At 38.5% G+C, this 21,413-nt stretch overlaps 1 protein-coding gene across 2 annotated transcripts in view; it reads left to right on the top strand.

Moving 5' to 3' along the window:
• Positions 1-21,413, top strand: part of ZNF608 (zinc finger protein 608) — an 84,293-nt gene that overhangs the window by 32,439 nt on the left and 30,441 nt on the right. For both annotated transcript variants that reach the window (XM_037374174.1, XM_037374175.1), the window contains exon 3: positions 3,694-3,949. In XM_037374174.1, coding sequence (XP_037230071.1) covers positions 3,694-3,949 — 256 coding nt within the window. The remainder of the gene's footprint in view (positions 1-3,693; positions 3,950-21,413) is intronic.

Here is a 21,413-nt window from a genome sequence, read left to right as displayed (position 1 = left end):
AAAATGTTAATTTTCTGACATAATTTTAGAAGCATACACTGCATCAGGAAAGTGGGCTTTAATGAGCAGAGCTTAATTCCAGCATGTAACATGCCTGGGTAACTGAAGGAGAGCCCTGCTTATTAGAAAGCCCTGCCTTGTTTCTAGTCAGGATGATATTCCTCTCTCTTCCGTATGCCCTTCCTCATACTGACTCATGTTATGCAGCCATCAATGTTTGGGGTTTTTTGGGGTTTGTTTTTTTTTTTTTTTTCATGTTGAGATAGAGGAGCGCTCCATGGAGCACTGAATACATTGCTTGGCAAGGCTTTCTTCATTTTCTGTGAGCTTTTCTACTACTAAGAGCCGTAGCGCTCTGATACAATGAAACACTTGGCAGTGGAAAGCTGCCTTGAATAACACTCTAGCTTTGTAGCCTTTGTCACTGATCAGCTCTCAAAAGCTCTTGGAATTAGGTGAATGAAGAAAATATTGCTTGAATAGTTCTGTCTTTTTTGGACCCCTTTGATTATGTGTGTAAAGAGAGCATCTATGCAAATAACCTTCCTCAGATTCAGATTTTCAATCTCATATTGGAATGTCTCGTGTGATAAACAGCAAGGCTACTGCTCAGTATGCGCCAACACCTGGGAATAATCATGCAAAAATAACAGTGAGAAACTGCAGAGCATCTGTTCTTGACATTAACTTTCCTCAGCTTGACAGACTGCCACCACCAGATGTTAGTCTTATGTGCCTTTTTTCCACTGGAGATGGCGGCCTTCCTGCCTCTCTCTTTGCTCCTAATAGCTTACATCAGTGCCCTTTGGAGAATTCATGAAAACAATTGTGTCACCACAATGATCGCTGAGAACCACCACTTTGCTGTGCTGACGTTACGAGTATCAAATGAGATGGGATAATTTTAAAACACGGAAAACTGGAGCTATATTTAAGTTAGATTTTTTTTAAATTATTATTAAAATGAGTAAGGTCACGTTTGTGCAATGAACATGAACCTCAGGAACAGTAAATGTCCACTTAATTATCTACCAAAGTCTTAGTGTTTAAATTCACAGAGCAACAGACCCTTTTACTGCAATCGCCACTCTTTGGCCTTGTCCTGTGTGACTGTTTCTAGTGGAAACCATGAACTTTTATTAGCAGGTCTAAATAAACTAGAACTGAGTACAAATATTTGTAACAAAGAACTTAGTAGGGTACACTGTCAGATCTGTGCTTTTGTTAGTTCCCTTCCACTGTTTATAATACTTAGAAAATGGAAGACACATCTGCCAATTTAGTCTACAATCATTTAAAACACTGGCCAGTTTAGTATGATAATAGCAAATATTTTGTTTTTTCTCTGGCTTTGTGATGAGTATGTTTTATGGAAGAATGATGTTGCATGTATAGTAGGAGGTTTTCCACAGCTTTAGAAAGCAGCATGTAAACTACCGAACAGGCCATTCATCAGTATTTCTTGGTATTATAAAGGGATGTGGCTCAGCTTTTCTTAAGCATTAGGCTCCATTTACCTGCTAGTTACTGATCCTGGTTCTCTTTGGCTTGAAGTCAGATATGTTAAGAACTCCTCTAAATTATGCCCGAGGTACATACTGACCCCATTTTACTGACAGAGCCCCATTACGCAGCCAGTGCCAGGGAGCAGGGCTCTGTGCCATCCAACTGTTTGCCTCCACTTGGCATCAGACAGCCTGAATCTGCATAGCATAGAATCAGTGCCCCCTCGTACTAGGCGTACATGGATATGGTTTTGTGTTGGGCTTACTATTAGATATTGCAAGTAACAGCTGCTGCTGGGGGTCAGCTGATACTTGCTTGTGTGCGTTCAAGTCTGCTCTGCAAAGTATTCTTGCCTGTGCTTTAGCTCTGCAATTGCAATGGTGTAAAGAGGAGAATATCATTGCTTGATTGCATTGTTTTTGTGCCACAGCTCTGTTTTACTTCCTAGAGTCTGGCTGGTATGAGCAGGTTTTTTACTCCGAATGGATGCGTTCAGTGTTCACGTTTTGCTTTGTTGTTGTGGTTTTGTTTGTTTGTTGGGGTTTTTTTGTTTGTTTGTTTTAAAAAAACTTTGTTCTATCTCTAACCTGAAGATTATTTCAGGCCTAAATAAAAAGAATCCCCAAAATATGGAAAAATTTGGAGAAAATGTGTTTATAGTTCTGTCCTACCTATTTCTAGTGTAATTAAGATCAGAATCCAGGCAGGTCATACAAAGATCATACAAAACATTTTTGTTAAGTATGTAGCACACTTAAGGCTTGTGTGCATAATTAAAAGCGTTGGCTCTCCGTTTGTATGTATGAGTGATGTTCAAAGCAAAATAATTGTTATAAAGACCAATTGTAACAATTGTGCACAATTTTTAAAAAGTACTCTTTAATTTTAGATTTCCAGTTTATTTTCTCTCTATGAAAATACCATGTGATGAAATGAGCTGATCTATGATACAAAGGATATATAAAACAAGAATAATGCTCTTTAGTCCTTTCTACTCTTTGTTATCCCTGTTTGCCAATTTGGCTTTGAAAGAAAGCAAAATTAACTTTGATCTACACTAAGATACATATGAACAGAACCTAGATGACAATGTACAGTGAGTCATTATGTTTTTTGTATTAGGTCTTCTTGTGGGGTCCAAAATTAAAAACAGCAATGACTAGAAGAGATTTGATCATTTATTTGAAAGCAGCTAGAAAGCAACCTTTAAAAAAAAAAATCACTGTATTGAAGAATGCTTTCTTGGTGTGATATTATGATTCAGTAGGCCAAGTAAACATGAATTTTAGGTGTTTACTCATTCATATCCTTATTTAGCTATCTTCTGTGTGACAAAGGACCTTATGGCCCCAGGAAAATACTGAGGACCCTCAGGCCAAATCTGTATACAGAAAATCTGCTACTGGGTGTATTGGAAATCATATGGGGAAGATAACTTAATCAGTTCGTATATAGGTATTGTCTCTGTTTGAATTGGTCTGTGTACAGACTGATTGTCTGGCAAGTTGTATTCTTCCAAATATGCATTTTGGAAACCCTGAGAAATTAGATGGCTTGGATAGATTCTTGTAAAAGACCTCATCTGTTATTTCGAGCAGAAAGATATGAATGTTATCTGTAAGCTGTTAGGTGGGTGATCCTAATGTATTTTAAGTGATTGGATGACAAGACAATATATTTGATGCCATGTGGGTATTAGAATTGTTCCAAGTCCTAATTTATCTATGATGCACGTGAAAAAATGGCATTTGTGTGTCTCTGTACTGTCTTTGTAAATGTTTTGCTTTAAATAGAAAATTAAGTTCCCAGTTTGCAAAATTAATTTCCATCCACAAACCAGTCTCTGTCAGCACCAAGAAAAAAGTTGCCTTAATCCTTGTTTTTAAATTTATTATTATTTCATATTAGTCTGTGACAACAAGGAATAGTCTTGTAGAAGCTTAGCAATTTGCCTTCTTTAGCGTATTAGATATTTTTGCACTTAATTTTTCATGTGCAGCATGTGGGCTCATGTCAAAAAACCTAAACTTACAAGACTGAAATTATCTATGATACACCAAATCCCTGCATACACAAATGCAGTCTCAGCAAACTGGGCTTTTTTTTTTTTTTTTCTCGTAATTTATCTTTTTTTTTTTTTTTTTAATCTCACAGCACCATTATAGTAAGTTTATCTGTTGTTTTCAGGTTGATCCCCTGTTTACAGTGCCTGCACCTCCACCTCCGATTTCCAGCAGTATCACACCTCAGATTCTGCCTTCCTACTTTTCCCCATCTTCATCCAATATTGCAGCACCAGTCGAGCAGCTCTTGGTACGGACTCGTTCAGTGGGTGTAAATACTTGCGAGGTTGGAGTAGTAACAGAACCTGAATGCCTTGGACCCTGTGAGCCTGGGACCAGCGTGAACTTGGAAGGAATTGTATGGCATGAAACTGAAGAAGGTAAATTGTTTTTTCCATTAGGTTTGTCTGTGAGATTTGTTAATGTCAAGGAGATTTGCTGTATCTGCCTGAGTGCTAATTAAGTGCCTGCTAGTCTGTTGGTGCACCAGTATGTACAATGGCAGTCACAGCTTTATAATTCAGCTGGTGACTTTTTCTTTTAAAAACAAATGGCAGGTTTTTTTATTATTTAAGCAACTGTATTTTCCAAATGACCTACCATGTAACCCCAGTTAACAGTAGAATTGTTTCATATTGCTATATTGAGAAAAGCATATGAAGAAATAGCTAATAGAGTAGCATAAATGTGCTTGTGAAATTTACATCATGATGGGGGGTAGATGTGATGGGAGTGGATATATGAATAGTTTAGATGAAAACCTAGAAAGCTTAGTAATTTGGAATTCAGACACTATCATCAAAAATGCCACCACCGTAGCACAATAGAAGCCCCAAAGACCCTACAGAAGTTCAGTTTGATATGATTATTATTTGCATTTTGGTTATTTGAAACATGCTTTAAGAGGAAAGGATTCTTGCTTGAAGACAAGTGTTCCATCTGGTGAAGAAGTGCTATCTAAACCAGAGTGATTTCTTTAATATCCTTTGAAGGCATTTGGCCAAGTAGGAGTGCTGGAGAGCTTTGGGGAATACTAAACCTTGATTTGCTATGATTTAAAACAAAGTAAGTAGGAAGAGTATTATGCTGTGATACGCAGATTTTTCCATTTTGATTTTCAAAAGCTCATTATTAAAATACCAGCTTTCTCCTGCTAATGCTAAAAATACTGCATGTGTACACTAAACTTCTGCAATTTTTGGTTTAATAATACTGGATTTCTCCAGTTACGGCTGCTTGAGAGCCTTCCTGTGATTGTTCTTATGTTTGTTTTGAGGATTATTTAATTTTTAGTGATATACCTTCCTCAACAGTGAAAACAACACTATTTACAAAAGGATATAATGAAAGAATACAGCAGTGCATTGCTTTATGATAAATCCTGACATCCTTCAGACATACACACAACGGCATTTGGTCCTTTGCAGTGATATATAAGACCTCACCAAAGTGCTCTACACTGTCCTCTCAAAATCAATAGTGAGAGTCAGATTTACTTGCTTTTATATGCTTTCATCCATCCATCTTTCTCTCAGTGTATGTCTACAGCAGATTCATAAGGTAGATTGATCTTTTTAGATTGTTTTTAAAGCACAGTATAAATTCTGTTCTAAAATATCCCTGCAGAGATGAGTGCCCTTAGCAGCTCCAGTCTTCCTTGACTGGCCTGTATTAACCAGAGTTGGAATGTGTGGGCATTAACTGTGTTGACATGAAAGAGCAGTAGCTGTTAATAGTGTTATTCTTGCTGAATAAACTAAACTTCTGACCCCCACTGAATTTAAGAAGCCAGCCTTGTTAAAGGTTTGGCACCAGAAATGAAGTATTAAAAAAAGTGCATTCTGGTCAGGAATGACATTCCATTTACCAGTTTCACAGCACTCTATTGGTTTTAAAAGTCCTGTTAGTTAACAGAAATTAACTCCCTTAACCTTATCCCAGTTTGTCTAAAAAAATTTCTGAAACAACTCCGAGTTCAGTGACGGCATGTTTGAGTGAAACAGTTTTGAATGTGCCTGCTTTCACAGTTTTACAAATACTGTTTGGCAACACTACAGCTATGAGTGACTACAGTAATAGATAAAATGGGATTCTAAATTACTCTAGAAATATAGCTAGAATGTAGATTTAAGAGACTGAACACAATTGGTATGATTCGTATTATATGGTTTGTACTGTGCTTTTTGTGTTTTACTGTTTCAGACCCTGCTGACTGAAGAAAATAACAAATTTTACTCTGTTTTTCCTGGTGTTCACAATCAACACTATTATGAAAAATGAGTTTCTAATGATCATTTTTGCATTTTAATTACGTTTTGACATTTGGGGCACACATACATATATATATATTTAGCTGTTTTCAAATTTTCTGACATGTTCATGAAAGCAGCTTGCATGAAGCCGTTTCTGCCAAATTACAGAAAACAGGGTGCAGATGGGTTTTCTATTTATCTTTAACAGAAGGAAGATTATCGGATACTCATCTTCTTCAGTTACAATTTTGACTTTAATTAGGCCAGAACATGACCTTCCCTAAATTGGTTTAAATCCAGAATATTCTCACTGAAATCTTCGTAATTGGTGACATCTAAAACCATCTTGATGTTCATAATGACCAACTGATTTACAAATTTCTTTTATGATGCCCATATGTTTCTTTCCTCCTCACTCCCTTCACTGCTTTCCAAAACCTAATAAAAACACATGTACAAACTGACACCTATCTAGCTGGCTATATATCTTGAAAGATTTTTAATGTTAAGACAATTCTAAGCAGCTAAGGTATGGAAATTTCTGACCTTGGCTTGTGTTTTGAGATTTGAATTATTTTGTGTCTGATTTATCTGCTGTATAAAATGAATTGTGAGTTGATTAGAATAGGCTTATAGAATGTCTGCATACTCGATGGTGTATGTGACCTATGGACCAAATGCAGCAACTAGCTGTGGGAATGCAAATATAAGAAAGGATGTGGTGATCACAGTTATTATAAGAATAGTAGACTGAGTAGAGGAAGACTAAATCAGACGGTTTATATAGAACTTATTATTAAATGTAATATATGCTTTGTAGAGGAGAAGCCATATACTTGAGAATTCATGTTTTGAAGGTTTTGGGTGTCTGAAATAGCCAGTTTTCTTTTAGGAATGTTAAACAAGTTGTCATGTTCTGTTGCATTTCTTCTTAAAGGTCAGAAAAAGGATGATGTTTGGTTTTATGAGTCATATTTTTAAGATAATCACTCCAAGGAGGGGGGTGGGGAAGCAGCATTGGATTTCAGACAAAATTGTGGCAGATCAAAGAAAGCGTTGTTAATACAGCTCTTTTCATTTATTCCATGACAATCTATTCAGTTGACTTGATCAGCAGATTTAATAAATTAGATGTTTTTGCTAGTGTCTTAATCTTAAGAAGTGTAGAGGGAAGCTGGCATCTGAAGGCTGTCACAGTTATTACAGGGCTTTGTAACTAACCATAGCAGGTTACTCATATAATTGACTGAGACTGCTGGTTATCACATGGGCATTTCTCAGTTGCGCTAGCAAGTTGTGTAGTGCTTAATTTCTAAATATGTATACTGTAGGCATTTTCATCTGCATAATAACCTTGTTTGAATATGATTTAATAATGTGTCCAAGGTGGTGTTAATGGCTGTAGAGAGGAATATTGAAGGCTGTCCTGAAGTAGTGGGATGGGAAATGGTTATGGGCAAATGAAATTGAGTGTTGGCAGCTGACATAGTTACTTGACACCAGAAACTACCATCCGGTAACAGTAGAAGTCCTTCACAAAAAGAAGCTTGGTAGTGTTATTGGAGTGTACTTTTTGTTGGTTGGTTGGTTCTTCTGGTACTCTGGGAAAGAGCTGCTAAAAGTCTGTATTTCTATACTGAGAAATAAGGTTTATCTAGGATCAGATACTTGCTAAATCGTGTAATTATCTTCTGGGGAAGAGAGCAGTAATTGTTTCTTACTGCCTGGAGGACACAAAAATGACTCAGAAAAAAGGGAAACCACCAACCAACTTTCTAAATTGCTTAGAGCTTGCTTTTTTGTATAGTTTCTCACACATCATTGCCCTGGGTCATGTCCTGTTTTTGGTTCAGCATCTAGTAGCAGAGTCTGCCTTTAGATGTGGGAAGTACTAGTTGTGGTGATGTCCTGTTTGCTTGAAAACTGTGTAGGAGACAGCCATCCGTCATCTTTCTGCCTTTGTGTGCAGAACAAACTGTCTGTATGTGGCAGGAGTTCTTGCATTGCTGTGCTGATGTTCTGTCTCTTTGTGCAGTTTGGGTACAACTTGTTGTTATTCAGTAACAAATAATGGGGAAATCAGCTGTATTTAAAGTGCCCTCTTATTGTGGCTGGCTTCTTGATTTTTATAACTTTAGACTAGTTGTCAAGTGTAAGAAATAGGAATCTGCCGGATCTCAAAAAACTGATGGGACCATCTCAAGGGTATTCCAGATTTATCCTAGTATCAGTTCTGATGCTATCTTGCAGAAATTTTCAGTAGAAAGGAGAATGCTACAATGACAAAGAGGCATGCTGGTACTTGTGTATGGATTTTCCACCCTGGCACGCTTGCAACAAATATGCATAGATGTTGTTTTGAAAACATACCTGTTGCACAGATCTGATGTGGATTCCTCCCTGTATTGTCCCATAAGCAGGTCCGTTACCTGGTGCACTGTGCTGATTCACACACAGATACGAGGCATTTCTATCTTTTTCTTCTAGTTTGCGCAAAGTAGGGAGCTAGGTGGCAATCCACAAAAACTAGCTCCCCTCAGCACACAGTAAAACGTTTTATACACTTTGAACAATTGCTTACAATTATGTTTAGTCACACTAAATTCTCATGGGTTCTTAGGGAGCCTCATTTCCATTTAAAGGTACAGCATTCTTTGGTTTTGCTTGTCTTTTCTCTTCTTGTATTTATGGTGTCTATTCCTTTTCCCATGGCCATGTTTTCTTAACTGTAAGAATTAACTAACATCCTCTGTTTTTCAATATTTTTTCTTGTTTTTCACTGAATATTTACATATTTTCTCTAAATTTCAAGTTAAATAACAGACTAGCCTTCTGTTAATCATGTATCTGCAAGCGGATTGACTACAGCAGCCTTACTATGTGGTTATTTTTGCAAAAACTGTTTTAAAAGAACAGTCTGTTATAAGTGTCTTTGGTTATGTATGTGTTTGTACATGTGTGTCTAAGTAAGGGCGTGTATGTGTCTATAGAAATAGAATTAGAATAATGAGAAGTAGTCTGATTGTCTCTGATTCACCTTAGCAGTTTCTGTGGGTTTAACAATCACATTTTCCTACTTTCACAAATGCAAAGCCATGATGAAACAATGAAACTTCCAATGTTGAAAGCCGTGCCAAATATGTAAACAAATGCAGGAATTAAGAGATTTTATAAAAAAACCCCACTGTGTTATCAAAGAACATTATGATAATTTATGGAAATTTGGATAAACATGATTAAATCACACTTGTCTTAAGCTCAGGCAAAGTTTAGAGAGAAAGGTGGTATGCTTTATCAAATCAAGTGATACAGTTGTAAATACAGGTAAGCTTTCAGACCGGTGCATTTATATTCTGTCCTTTCTGTGTAATGTAGACCATTGACTTGTGGGTACAGGAAGCAGTGGTTTGGTATTGTTAATGACCATATTCAGTTCAGAACTGAAAAACAGTGGGTGTTTTTATAGGAGAGAAGCATAAAGATATCCACTGCTCCAAATCAGGCTTTGTTGTGTCCATTACCGAGAAGGGGTTTGTGGAGAAGATAGATTTTCTGCCTAGCTACATTAACAGAAAATGTAAAATCCAGACATTTTCCACTGTCATATGAGTCATCTGCTGACCAGTATGAATGTAAGCCAGTATCAAAATGTCATCTCTTCAGAAAAACGCCTATACATATGTTTATATTTTAGAGTTGTTATGTTTTATTTTTCCTCATTCTACTGTCTGTGATACCATATCAGTATATCAGGGAAAAAATTTAAGAAGGCTGAGATAGGTGATTCTTTATAGGTGATAGGTGATTCTTCAGGAGACGTTCACTGTCCCATATTATCAATGATACTTGGAGTCTGACACCTACTACGTGTTACGTAGAAACTTGTAGCAAAAGAGAAGTGGGCTCTGTGTCACAATGGGAATTCCCAGGCTTACATAAAAATGTATGTGGTTTATGAAAGCTCTACTTACTTTACAACAATAGTTTGGGAGATTGTACTTTGGGATGTACACAGAGTGAGTAAAAGTTTTAAGAGTTTGATGTTACAGGATTCAGACCGTGAGAAGGATTTAGCTCTAGGTTTGTTGGTTCTGAGGGGCCTTTTTGATCTACAGTTTGCCTGACTCTATCAGTGTATGTGCTTGTTTAGGGACATAAATTCTGACATTGACCTGTAACTGGCTTCTGCAGTGTTTCTTGCATGTTTGTTTGAAACATAACGTTGCTGGCCTGTGTTAGAGGCAAAGAGTGGGCTAGATGGACAGCTTGCTCAAAGCCACAATGGCAGTAATTTAATTTTGATGTTTTATTGCCATAACATAAAATGTTTATGCTGAGAGAACCAAAAAGGGAACTGTTTTTGACTGAATTACAGAATCATTTAGGTTGGAAAAGACCTTTTACATCATCAATCCAACCTTTAACCTAATGCTGGCCAAGTCCACCACTAATGATGCACCTAAGTGCCACATCTACGCATCTTTTCAATACCCGCAGGGATGATGACTCAACCTCTTCCCTGGGCAGCCTGTTCTAATGCTTGACAACCCTTTCAGTGAAGAAATCTTTCCTAGTATCCAGCCTAAACCTTCCCTGGCACAACTTGAAGCCATTTCCTCTTGTTCTATCACTTGTTACTTGGGAGAAGATACCGACCCCCAGCTGCCTACAGCCTCCTGTCAGGGAGCTGTAGGGACCGATAAGCCTCCTCTCCCTTCAGCCTCCTCTCCAGGCTAAACACCCCCAGTTCCCTCAGCCGCTCCTTATAAGTCAAATGTCACACACAACCTTCAATTTCCTAATTAGACAAGTATTTGTAGTCTATTTGATACTGTCTTCATCTAAAATAAATGAATCAAATATTAGTTTTGGAGCCAAACCCCTGTGTATCCACAGAAGCCCCTTAAAATGGGTTTTGAACAGGTGGGATTGGCTCTTATGAACCAGGTGTATATGGTTGAGTTGATGTGGCTTTAATGAGTTGTCATGAATCACCTGGGCTACCATAACCAAACCTTTGCAGGCTCTTTGTTCACAGCAAACAGTAGATAAATCATGTCAGAATAAATCTCCTCAGTGAAGGAGAAACGCAAAATAGGTTATGGATGTTCCCCGCTGGCAGAGCTATAATGTCAGATTGGGAGGTATTTTGACCTCCTTGAGTTTAATTCTGATTCTTTTACAAAGTACTTTTTTCCAAAAAAGTTCAATTAGTCATTGATTTGAAGAGTAATTTAAGTTTAAAGCTGTGTTTTTCTAGGTGATGGAAAGCATTACAGATTAGTGGAGATCTGTAACAGACGGGGTGGTGGGGGGTGGTGAGAAGAAAAAAGAGGTGAAAACAGAGCCACTGCTAATTTCCAGGCTTTCTTACTGTCACAGAGAAGTCAACCCAGTTCATCGCCCCTTCCATTCCTTCCCAACACCGTTGCTTCAGAAGAGTTTTGAAGACTGCAGATCACTACTGGAAGAATAGCACTTCGGAAACTTGTGTAAAGATGCTGTTATATATTAAATCTGGTATTTAAATGTCAGTGTTCCTCTTAACGTAGAGACACCACAGGGTCTAACTAGTGCTAGTCCTACAACTTTTATTTAGAGAGGCTGCTTGTCTCTGTTGCATGGGGGGATGTGTGATTTGTTCACTGCCTAGAGCTTGCCTTGTTGCTTCAGTCTCACATATATAGATCTAATGCTAAGCAGAACATAGGCACAGTACGGTTGCAAAAACTGACCAAAAATATCCAAAGTGTCTTACTTAGCCAGGTAGTAATGGCTGGCTTATCTAAAGGGACCTGGCAACTGCCACATTTTACAGCTCAATGATAAGACTTGGTGCAACTGTCTTGGTATAACCCAAAACAGAGAATTATAAAAACTTAACAGATTCCAGGCAGTGCTTACATAAAAAGCTGCATATTGCCAGACTGCTACAGAGGAAGACTCCCAGTGCTGCTTGTACATACATAGAAAATTATCCCTTTTACAAACAAGCATATGGGGCCAGGGAGGGTGCATAGAAAAAGGAAGGAGGATAATTGAGATTGGAAACTTTTGCTTGGAGCTATTTGAATGTGAAACTGAGCTGGCTCAAGCGGTGAGGTTATGAACACTAAAGGAGTTGCTTTAAGAAAATCAACAGTTTTGAGCATTTACTGCTCAAAAGCAAAATCTCAGTAGCAGCAGATTGCTTAGAAGTGAGACCGTTCCAGTACAAAATACTTGAAACATGTGGTGTTTGGATTTGTAGATAGCAGGGGGGAGAGATGACTGCTAATGAAGAAAGTGTGTATGCATGCAAGTGTTTTCTTACTGAATAAATACCACTGGAGTAAGGAATGAAGGCACAACTGCAATGGTATCTTTAACTGGTGTAGCTCAGGGATTAAACCACTTACTTACAAAAGTTCTCATGGTCACTCTTAATTTTGTACATAGTTTTAACTACTTGGAACGAGCTGTGGTCTTCAAGTTTCGTTACACTCCTAAGTATTGCTGGTGAATGAGAGGTTCTTTTGTTTGCTGGAGTGTATGTTTTCACTAATACAGATTAATATAAATGTAATAAAATATTTTATTTTTCCCTGCATTTCAGGCTATGTAGTGAAAAGCTGCTTTTGGCATTGGGACTAAATTGCCTGTGTAAGATCAGCAGCTGGCCTAACATCCAGCTTTTGATGTTTTAGAGTCAGTGGAAACTTATATTTTGTCACCCTGAGGGCATATTCATAATTATTTCCAGATATTACTGATGTGGTAGTAACTAGCTACTAGTCTGGAACTCATGGTGACAAGAGGCAATCCAAAAAGCAGAAGGAAAACCTCAATTTAGAAATTTTGAACAGTGAAGAGTTCTTTGGTCTTCAGGGTTACTAAAAGATTACAGCTTGTACTTTTGCTCTAAAAGAGGGAGACAGGAAAGGTAGAGGTTGAGGGTGAAGACAAAGAATATAAAAAAAGAAAAGCTCAGGGGAAATAGCTTTCTTGATTTAGACTGAAAAACTAGGTCTAGATGTACTAGCATTGCAATGGAAACCATAATTGAGGTTCAACAATTTTACATCCCCTAATGCCATGAGATTTAGGTGAAAACCCCCCGAAACTATCTGGGATAAAAACCAAAAGGCCAGTATTAGAGAACTTCACTTTTTTTTTTTTTTTTTTTTTAAGGAGTATCAGCTAAAGCAGAAATTACATGTCCAGCAAAAAATAACACTTTAAATCTCAAAGAATTTTTAAGGGGATATAGCTATATAAATAAAAGGCAATAGAATTAATTTTTAAGGGCAGAATTTATAGCCCTTGTTAACGTTTTAATCAGAATAAGAATATTTAAGAAAAGCCTTCTTTTCCCCTACTTCCCCCCCCCCCCCCAAATAGCTGTTAAGCTTAGCTGGGAAGTTTACTAGGGCTTTGCTTGAGGTGGTATTTTAGTGTAGTTAAGTGATTTTGGTTTGTTTGTGTTTTGTTGTTTTTTCTGTACGAGCATTAACAGGCAGATCAGGCTACTTGCTTTTTCTCTAGGGGCTTAGCCAACAGTATAAAGATCTCCATTAATAACATGGAACTGGAGTTAGTTGACTGGAGGTTACAATTCTGTAGCCTATCCCTAACACTGAGGACGAGTGGGCGAGTGTTGGGGAGAATCAGTTTCAAGTCGGGGCAGTTCCAGATCGGTCTTCAGTTAATCTAGAGGTGTCTTTCTTTCCCCAGTCACTTAAAACTTATGCATTTAAGTGGGTTGAAACAAGTAATTACGTTTTACTGCCTGTTTACTTTCCCCTACAGTGACTGAACTTCTTAACCTTGCATTCATCTAGAGCTGGCTTTTGTGGATCCTTTAAAGCCTGAGGCTATGTGACCCCCCTCTTGTTGGAAGATTTTAGAAACAGAGTCTCAGGTTTCAGTAAAGGAGCTGTTTTCCTTAGGGAAAAGATAAGCTGATGTCAACTTTAAGCAGAGTATGACTTCTAACATGTGTTGTGGATTTTTAAAAAAAAGCTTACTTTTTAGTGTTTTTTCTCTACAATTGTATTAAAGTCCCAAAAGTTATGACTGTAGGTTCTGTGGTTTCTGAAAAAGTTTTGCAGTGAATTAGTATTTGCTTCTTGAGCAATTTTGTTCAAACCACTACCTGTGGCAGTGAAGCCAGTACAAGTTTGTCTGCATCCGAGCCAGTTTTAACTGCTGGGTATTGGTAGACTAAATTTAGCTGCAGTGGGAGTATCACTGGTTACAAACCCGAGCAATAATAATAATAAAAAAAAATCAAAAATTGTTCCTGGATTGCAGCAATTCCCAGCTAGAGACCCATATTTAGAGGTGATACAACCTGAACTAAGGCCAGTGGAAGCTACTAATGTTTGCTACTTAATGCAGATCAGATCAGTTTTGTTGAATTCTGAGAGGACGACATTTCAGCATGGTCTGCACATGCTTGAAAAAGCTTTTAATTTTTCCATTCTTGTATAAAGGAAAGAAGTTTTCCTTGGTAGTCTTAAAAAACTTAAGAATTCGGTATTTCTGAGCATGTTAGACCTATGTAACTCTTAAGCAGCAATATAGTTTAGTTCCTTGACAAGCAGCCAATTTCTGAGTTTTTTCAACTTCACCAGGTTTTTTTTCAAATCCCAGCTAGGCTCCCTTTCTTCCAGAGTGGATGGCTAGTTGAGATGGGAGTGAGAGATCTTGGTTTTGAAACATAGTGACATAGTAGTTTGTTTCTCATTAAATTAGCTAGTCAGGGTTTGTTAGGAACAGATTTAGCTGGAAAAGCGTTCATAGTTCTCGTGGGGAGAGCAAAGGAGGCGTTGATGTTGTTCTCACAAGCGCAGTAGAAGGCTGAGAGATCTCCAGTCCTTCCAGCTTCCCCTGGCCCAGCCTGGGAGAGCGGAGGCATTCACTGAACCACATGCTTGTTCTTCCAGTCTGGCCTTTTTGGAAACTTCCCACAGCAAACCTTCACATCTTATTTGAGAGTCATCCCTTAGGTTTTTTTTTTTACCTCGAAATGGATTTTGAATGATTATACCTCCCCTGCAGACAACTTCCTGTTGGCACTGGGAATGAACTTGTGCAGCGTTTCGGTCATTTATTTCATGACACCCAGTCTGGAGGTTTTTCCACAAGAACTGAAAGGCAGTTTCTCCTTCAGATAAAGATTAAAGCTGGTGCAGAGGTTCAGATTTACCAACTGATGGTGCATTTTTACGAAACATGAACCAGAAGGCTAATGCCATTTCTTCCTTGATTCTGGCCACACAAGCGGCACATGAAATTAGTAAAAATAAGGGGGGTGGGGTGGGGTGGGGAGAGTGACTCATAACGGGCAGGAGTAAATCTGTGCTTGGTTTTGCTTCAAGGCAGTGGGTGGTGATTGGGTTACAAATGGTTCTGTTGGTACAGACAAGCAAGTGACAGGAAATAACTTAGAGAAAATGTTTTTGAATCCCCAAAGCATTATCTTCAAGGAGCACAGTTAGTAATGCTGTTCTGAAAAGAAACCTCCATTTGGACAGACAGCTTGATGCAGGCAAAGCTGCTAATTTGTTTTCAGCTTCAAGGAGATTTAGTCTTTGCATCCTTGGCAGTAACACACAATGTAATTGTTTCCCTTCTCCTTAATCTTCAGTCTAGCTTCATTGGCTTAGTGTAGTTGGGGAGGGCTGGAATGCTGACTGAATGAGCTGCACTGGATAGCTTCTCCTAACACACGGGAAGTTACGTTAGGACTCCTCTGGCTTCCTAGTATGTGAGGAGAACATTCACTGTTCTTGTCATGATTGCTTGTCGCAGAAACCCTTTTGCGCAGAAAGGAAAACAAATTGTTGGGTATGAAAAGGAGGTGACAGAATTAATGTTCTCAGACTGGCAATGTTACTCAGTTATTAGTGGTTCTCCATAAATGCAGCTTTGCTTTCATCTGTTTTCTCCTCTTTGTTCCACAAAAGTAATTTTGTAACCCTGCGATTTTTAAATACTTTAAAAAACATAACTGTGCAGCAGGACATTCGTTTGCATTCCTGTTACTCGGTTTGGCAATGTTTGTGGTCAGCAGCTGCTTATGCTTTTGGAATATGTGCCATTAACGTACCACTGGAATAAACCTAGCTCAGTTCACCAAAAATACAATCTTCAGAGAAGGGATGTAGCATGTCATTGAGCAATTAAATTATTTAGTCAATCCAGTGGTTAAACTTGGGTCAGCTTTGAAGGGTAAATTTCATTGCTGGGATACATTCTTGGCTATGAATGAATGCATGAATAATCTTTCTTTGAACCTTAAGATGCACAATAGACACAATAACTCTTGAGTTGAACTCTTGAGAGTGGGCTGATTTATGGGCAGCTGTTGAAAGTGCTTGTAGTCAAATTATTTTTTCATCTGTGAAGTAGAAACCTGTAATATATTAATTACTGTATACCATTGCAATAGTAGACATACAAAAGCTGTGCCAGTCTTTACTACGGGTTTTTAATCTATAGATTAAAAGGAGAAGTAATGACTTTGACATGCTACACTACCATAAACTGAGAATCACTTGTCAGGGCTGCAGCAGATAAACAGCTGAAGGCGTTACTGACCTCAGCTGTCAGCCAGTTGATCTGTGTAAGTTGCCTCCCATTTAGCAGAGGCAACAACAGGGATTGTGCACGCTTCTCAGTGCCAGCAAGTTCACAAACCTGTGTAAGCCAGTGCTAGTTTCATTTACATTAATGCTGTGATGGTGGGTGACTGTATCTGCCCCATGTGTTTCTACCCTCCCTGCCTCTAGGGCTGTAGCCTCGAGCAAAGCGCTGGGGCAGATGTACAGGGGGGGGTGGCATCACCCACTCCATCAACATTTGGCCAACTTTATCTGCTGGAGGGCATAGTTGTGAGAAAGATCAAGAGAGGTCTGTTCTGTGACCTCAGCAGTAGTGTCTTGGCACAGTGCCTTTCCAATGCCGGGAAGGAGGGGAGTGGTCTTGTCTCAATACTCATTTCTGAGCTATTGTGTCTACATCGCACAGTGCTAGGAAGTTTGCTGATGGTTGTGAGGCATTCTGCACTGTTAAAATTGTGTCATGGAAGTTGTTTTTTAGGGGGTTCTTCTGAGAATTAGTTGCAGAAGGAGCAATTTGATTTTATTTTCTCTCAGTTAACAGGCCAAGCAGATGGGAAAGCAGACCTGGAGTAGTTTGCTGGCTGGCTGCCATGATTCTGTAAATTTTGATTTGTGTGGATATGTAACAGTTTTATTTTTCCCTTTTTGGAAATATATGCTTGTAAGTCTTTGGGAAATTAATCGTTGGTTTCCTGTGAAATGTGCACTTGTAAAACAAATGTTGTAGCAATGTGCCATGCAGACCCTGTTGTGTCAGTTAGGAAGTGTGACATCAGCAAACTCCATAGGCTGTCAAAGGCTAAAGCACTTTTCAAAGCATCATTCCTTCACAGCTCTCCAGAGAAAGGATTAAAGAAATGACAGAAATTTGAACTGCGGTTCAGCACAGTTTTATTGTTTGCCTTTGCCACTCCAAAGGCACAGGGTTTGTAATTCTCTCCAAATGAGATTTTTAATGCCATTTGACCGTACAGTATTTTGTATTTTAAATTAATAAGGCATTCAAATTTGAAAAAAACCCTGTATTAACAACTAAATGTGAGTTGATCAAAACTTGGAAATCTTAATGTTCCACAGGGGGAAAGATGAAAACTACAACTCATGTTTCACCCTTGGTCTGTGTCCCCTGCACTTCCACACCAGAATGACCTGCAAGAAAAGAGTTACTTAAGCATTTATTAACTGTGGTATTGATGATGACATTGGCAGTAATTACACGCCAAGAGAGCTGGATTTAACAGTAAAAAATGCTAGGGATTTAAGCACATGACTGACAGCCTGGGTCATAGTTCTTTTTTTGTAGCTTTTTCCCTGGAAATTTAAAGAACTGAGATTCGCACTGTTCAGCATTTGAATCTTCAAGATCAAAAGGCCTTTCCTTCAAAGAGTTTCATGTTGTTATTTAAATGGTAATTGGCTCTATCCTCAGTTTGACTGTGAGCATTTTAACTTTAGTAGGTTTGGGATTTTCATTATTTTCAGTTCTATGCTTCTAATGGAGGAGGTGATTTGAGGAATGACAAAGATTAATTGCAAATTTGGAAGCTAGTTACTAGTGACAAGAGTTGATAACTTTTGGGAACGCACATATGCTGTTGGAGCAACACGTGTTCCATAATGAATGATTTTGCTGCTGTAATGATCTGCCTCTTCTTTACTGGTGACTTTTACATCTGGAGTAGTTCCTCCCTGACAGGTGAATGTTTCTGTATAGTGTGGAATGTGAAGTAGACATAAATTACGGGATTTGTTAAACTGTTTGCCTGCAAACTTTTGGTTTGGTACAGCACTCTCTGGAGGGAAGGTCATGACCATGAAACTCTGATCTCCAGGGAGGCAGTGCTCAGAAGAGTGGTAATCGTTGGTGAATACCTTCTATTGTAAACTTCAGTACTTTCTGGTAGTGAAAAAGTTATGGCCCCATGATGTTTTTAGGAAACAGAACCAACATTTTGCTTTAATTCTTATTCACTCCTTGCTGAATTGGACTTCAGTTCGTCTTCTGTAAAGTCCATTACCTCCAGCTGTCACCATGCTGAAGAAACATAAAAACTATACTTGTTACCCAGAAAAGGCTAAAATACTTTTACAGACAAACGTATTGCTATGTGATGTGACTATCGTTGAAGTAAGTAAACTGTTGTTGAAGAGCATGGTTGTATTTCCTGTGCTTAGTGACTTGGTTTTCTTTCTACAGGCGGTGGGGGAGAGACAAAAACCAAGAGACCCTCAGGTATAATTACTGCTAAAGTGCTAAGCTGTATTCAGGATTAAAGCGTCTTCCTGATAAACATTAAACAAGAACCTGCAGGCCTGGGTCAGAGAAACAAACAGATGAATGTGACAGTTTTCAAAATGCAACAATTCAATTTATAAGTGTAAGGGAAAGAGGCATCTGAGGAGTCTACAGAGGGGTCTTTGTATTTGTCATGTACTACAAGGACTGCATTAAGAACCTCTGGTGTTTTCTAATAATGTTAGAGGTATCTTCCCATTCACATGTTCATTTTCTACTGGCTTTAGACCACCCAACATCACATCTAACCTGCAGCCTTTTTTTCTTGCAGCCTCTTTCCTACCCTCCCCCAAACGTATGGTGCATGTGTATTCAGGTTTTTTGCTTTCTGTTCACGGAGGTATCCAGCTGGGAAAATATAGTGTGTACAATATTCTCTGCCTTCAGCTGACATTGCTCCTAAATTGCAACAGAAACACTGCTATCAGCAGCTTAATAGCAGGTAGAATACAGCTCTACGTATCAAGTCTCAGCAGGACACAGAAACTATGGTTACCAAATTTCTGAAGAGAAAGGGTTGGGAGGGAAAGTTTTTATGGAAGAATAACTGGGGACGGGAGCACTGAGAAACACTTAAAATGGATTCATTGAAAGCAGCCTTTTTTTTTTTTTTTTTTGGGGGGGGGGGGGGGGGGGGAAGGCTTATGAGGCTGACTCCGTGGCTTCAGGATTTGCTTTTTGCTGAATTGTTGTTTCAGAAGACCTCAAGAGAGGTTTCTATTATAAGCAGCGCAAAAAAAGCAGTGCAACAGTCTTTCCTCTCTGGTCCTTAAAAACCCTAGGTTCCACACCCATTCCTTGAAATACTTTTTGAAAAATATGTAATACTTAACTGCTGCTGTAGTATAAGGTGTTTATGGCGGAAAGTCTGGGTCAGCCACAGTGCATTTATGCAGGAAATACAGGTTTGGTGGAAATAGACTAATAAACAGCATTATGTTCCTAGTCACAAGATTTAATAAGTTTCCATTTTGCCTCCGGCTCTATTTAAACCCAAATCTTGACTGAAGAACGTCAGCATAGGTTAGAAGGTAACCTCACAGCATAGGTTAGAAAATGTATCACGACACTGAAATAAAATAATTTATTCAGGATTTTTTTTGTTTGGTTGGGTTTTGTTGTGGGTTTTTTTTTTTTTTTCCCTTTGGTTGGTTCAGGGAGGGCATTAAGTCAGATGAGATCTTGTTTATCACAGGTGGTTCTGTTCTTTGTGACTGTGGCAGAAAGGCCAGCAAACAACGATCTTAAGTTGTGCAAGAAGATTCAAATGAGACATGAGAAAAGCATTTCTAACAGCAAGGATAATGAGGCTGTGGAGTATGTTGTCTAGCAGCTTGTGGAGTCTTCTGTTAGAGGAAAATCTATGCAAACATTTTTCAGGATAAGTGCTGATACTGTTTCAGAAATAGCAGGGGTGGAGTGGGCAACTTTTTGAGGACCTCCTAGCTCTATAGTTTGGTGTTTCTAAGAGCAGGATAGTCCATAATGGATTTGGTCGGTGTTATACTTCCCACACAGGGAATTTCCTAGGAAATGAGGACACAGGGTGTCACCTTCTTTATTTTTTTCTAGATTTGAAATTAGTTGAGCAGCATTAGTGAAGTATTTTAAAATGGAAGTAAAAAGGAAATTGTGCTGCTTAAACCAGGGCTATATATAAATTATAGCAGACAGCTATTAATCAAGGGCTCATGGGAACCGAATATGGAACAGAGAACAGCTCTTACAGACAGCCTAGTAATGAAGAGACCAACTGTTGAATCTATACATCTGAAGGAAAAAGGAGAGTTTCTTTGCTGGCAGGTTACCTCTATGCTAGGCTTAAGCTTTAATTTTTAATACCAATACTAGCAAGTAAATATCTCATAATTCTGAAGGATGCTTTTCCAGTAACCTTTGCTTTTCTGTAATGTAATCTTTTAAAGCTGTCTTACGAGGAGTGAGAGAAGGCAGTCTTATAAACATACCAAGGCATACCGAGATGCAAGAATACCGTTGAGTCTGAGTGAGGCACATAAATAACACTAATCTTCCTTCTGTGAAGACAGCTGTTAGTTTCAGTTTGGAGAGTAATAAAGATATACTGCTCTTCTCCCTCAGTTTTTCAAACTATTTTCAATGGAGTATTTTCCCAGCAGTTAATATGTATTAGCATTTTTTGTTTGTTTCTTTGTGGGATGTATCGGTTGTATGCTTAGTTTTGCTAGGAGCAAGGGGGAAAACAACACACCTCTTCAAGGTCTCAAAGACACAGCCAGGTGTATTTTATTTATGGCTTCTATTAGACAGTTGGCAGCCAGCCATAAAGAGACAGAATTTCACTCTGAGTCTTTACACTTTTCTCATTCTTTCCTCGTTATTTCCTACCACTTACTGGTAGTAGTAGTTAAGATTTTCCTAGTTCTCTGTTGTTTTCCCTGTAGGTGAGTTTCCTGTGGCAGAGAAAGGCTTATAGTGCGCTTTACCAACAAAGTTCTCTTTGATTCATCATTCACTTGGGTTCTTTCTGCAATCCTCCCTTGCACTCCTGAAGTTTTATGAAGTCTAAAGATGTATGAATTTCTCAGTTGGTCAGCCATATAGTTTTGTAAAAGAAGACTTTACCTGTTCGATTATCTAACTGAATCTTTTCGCCACTGAGCAACTGGCTTGCAAATTACTACATTTCTCTCTGCCTAGAATCTCTAAA

This window comes from Falco rusticolus, chromosome Z, assembly GCF_015220075.1.
Source record: "Falco rusticolus isolate bFalRus1 chromosome Z, bFalRus1.pri, whole genome shotgun sequence".
In the NCBI taxonomy this organism is placed as follows: domain Eukaryota; kingdom Metazoa; phylum Chordata; class Aves; order Falconiformes; family Falconidae; genus Falco; species Falco rusticolus.
Note: the sequence above shows the minus strand (reverse complement) of the source record. Positions and strands in the feature narration are given on the sequence as shown.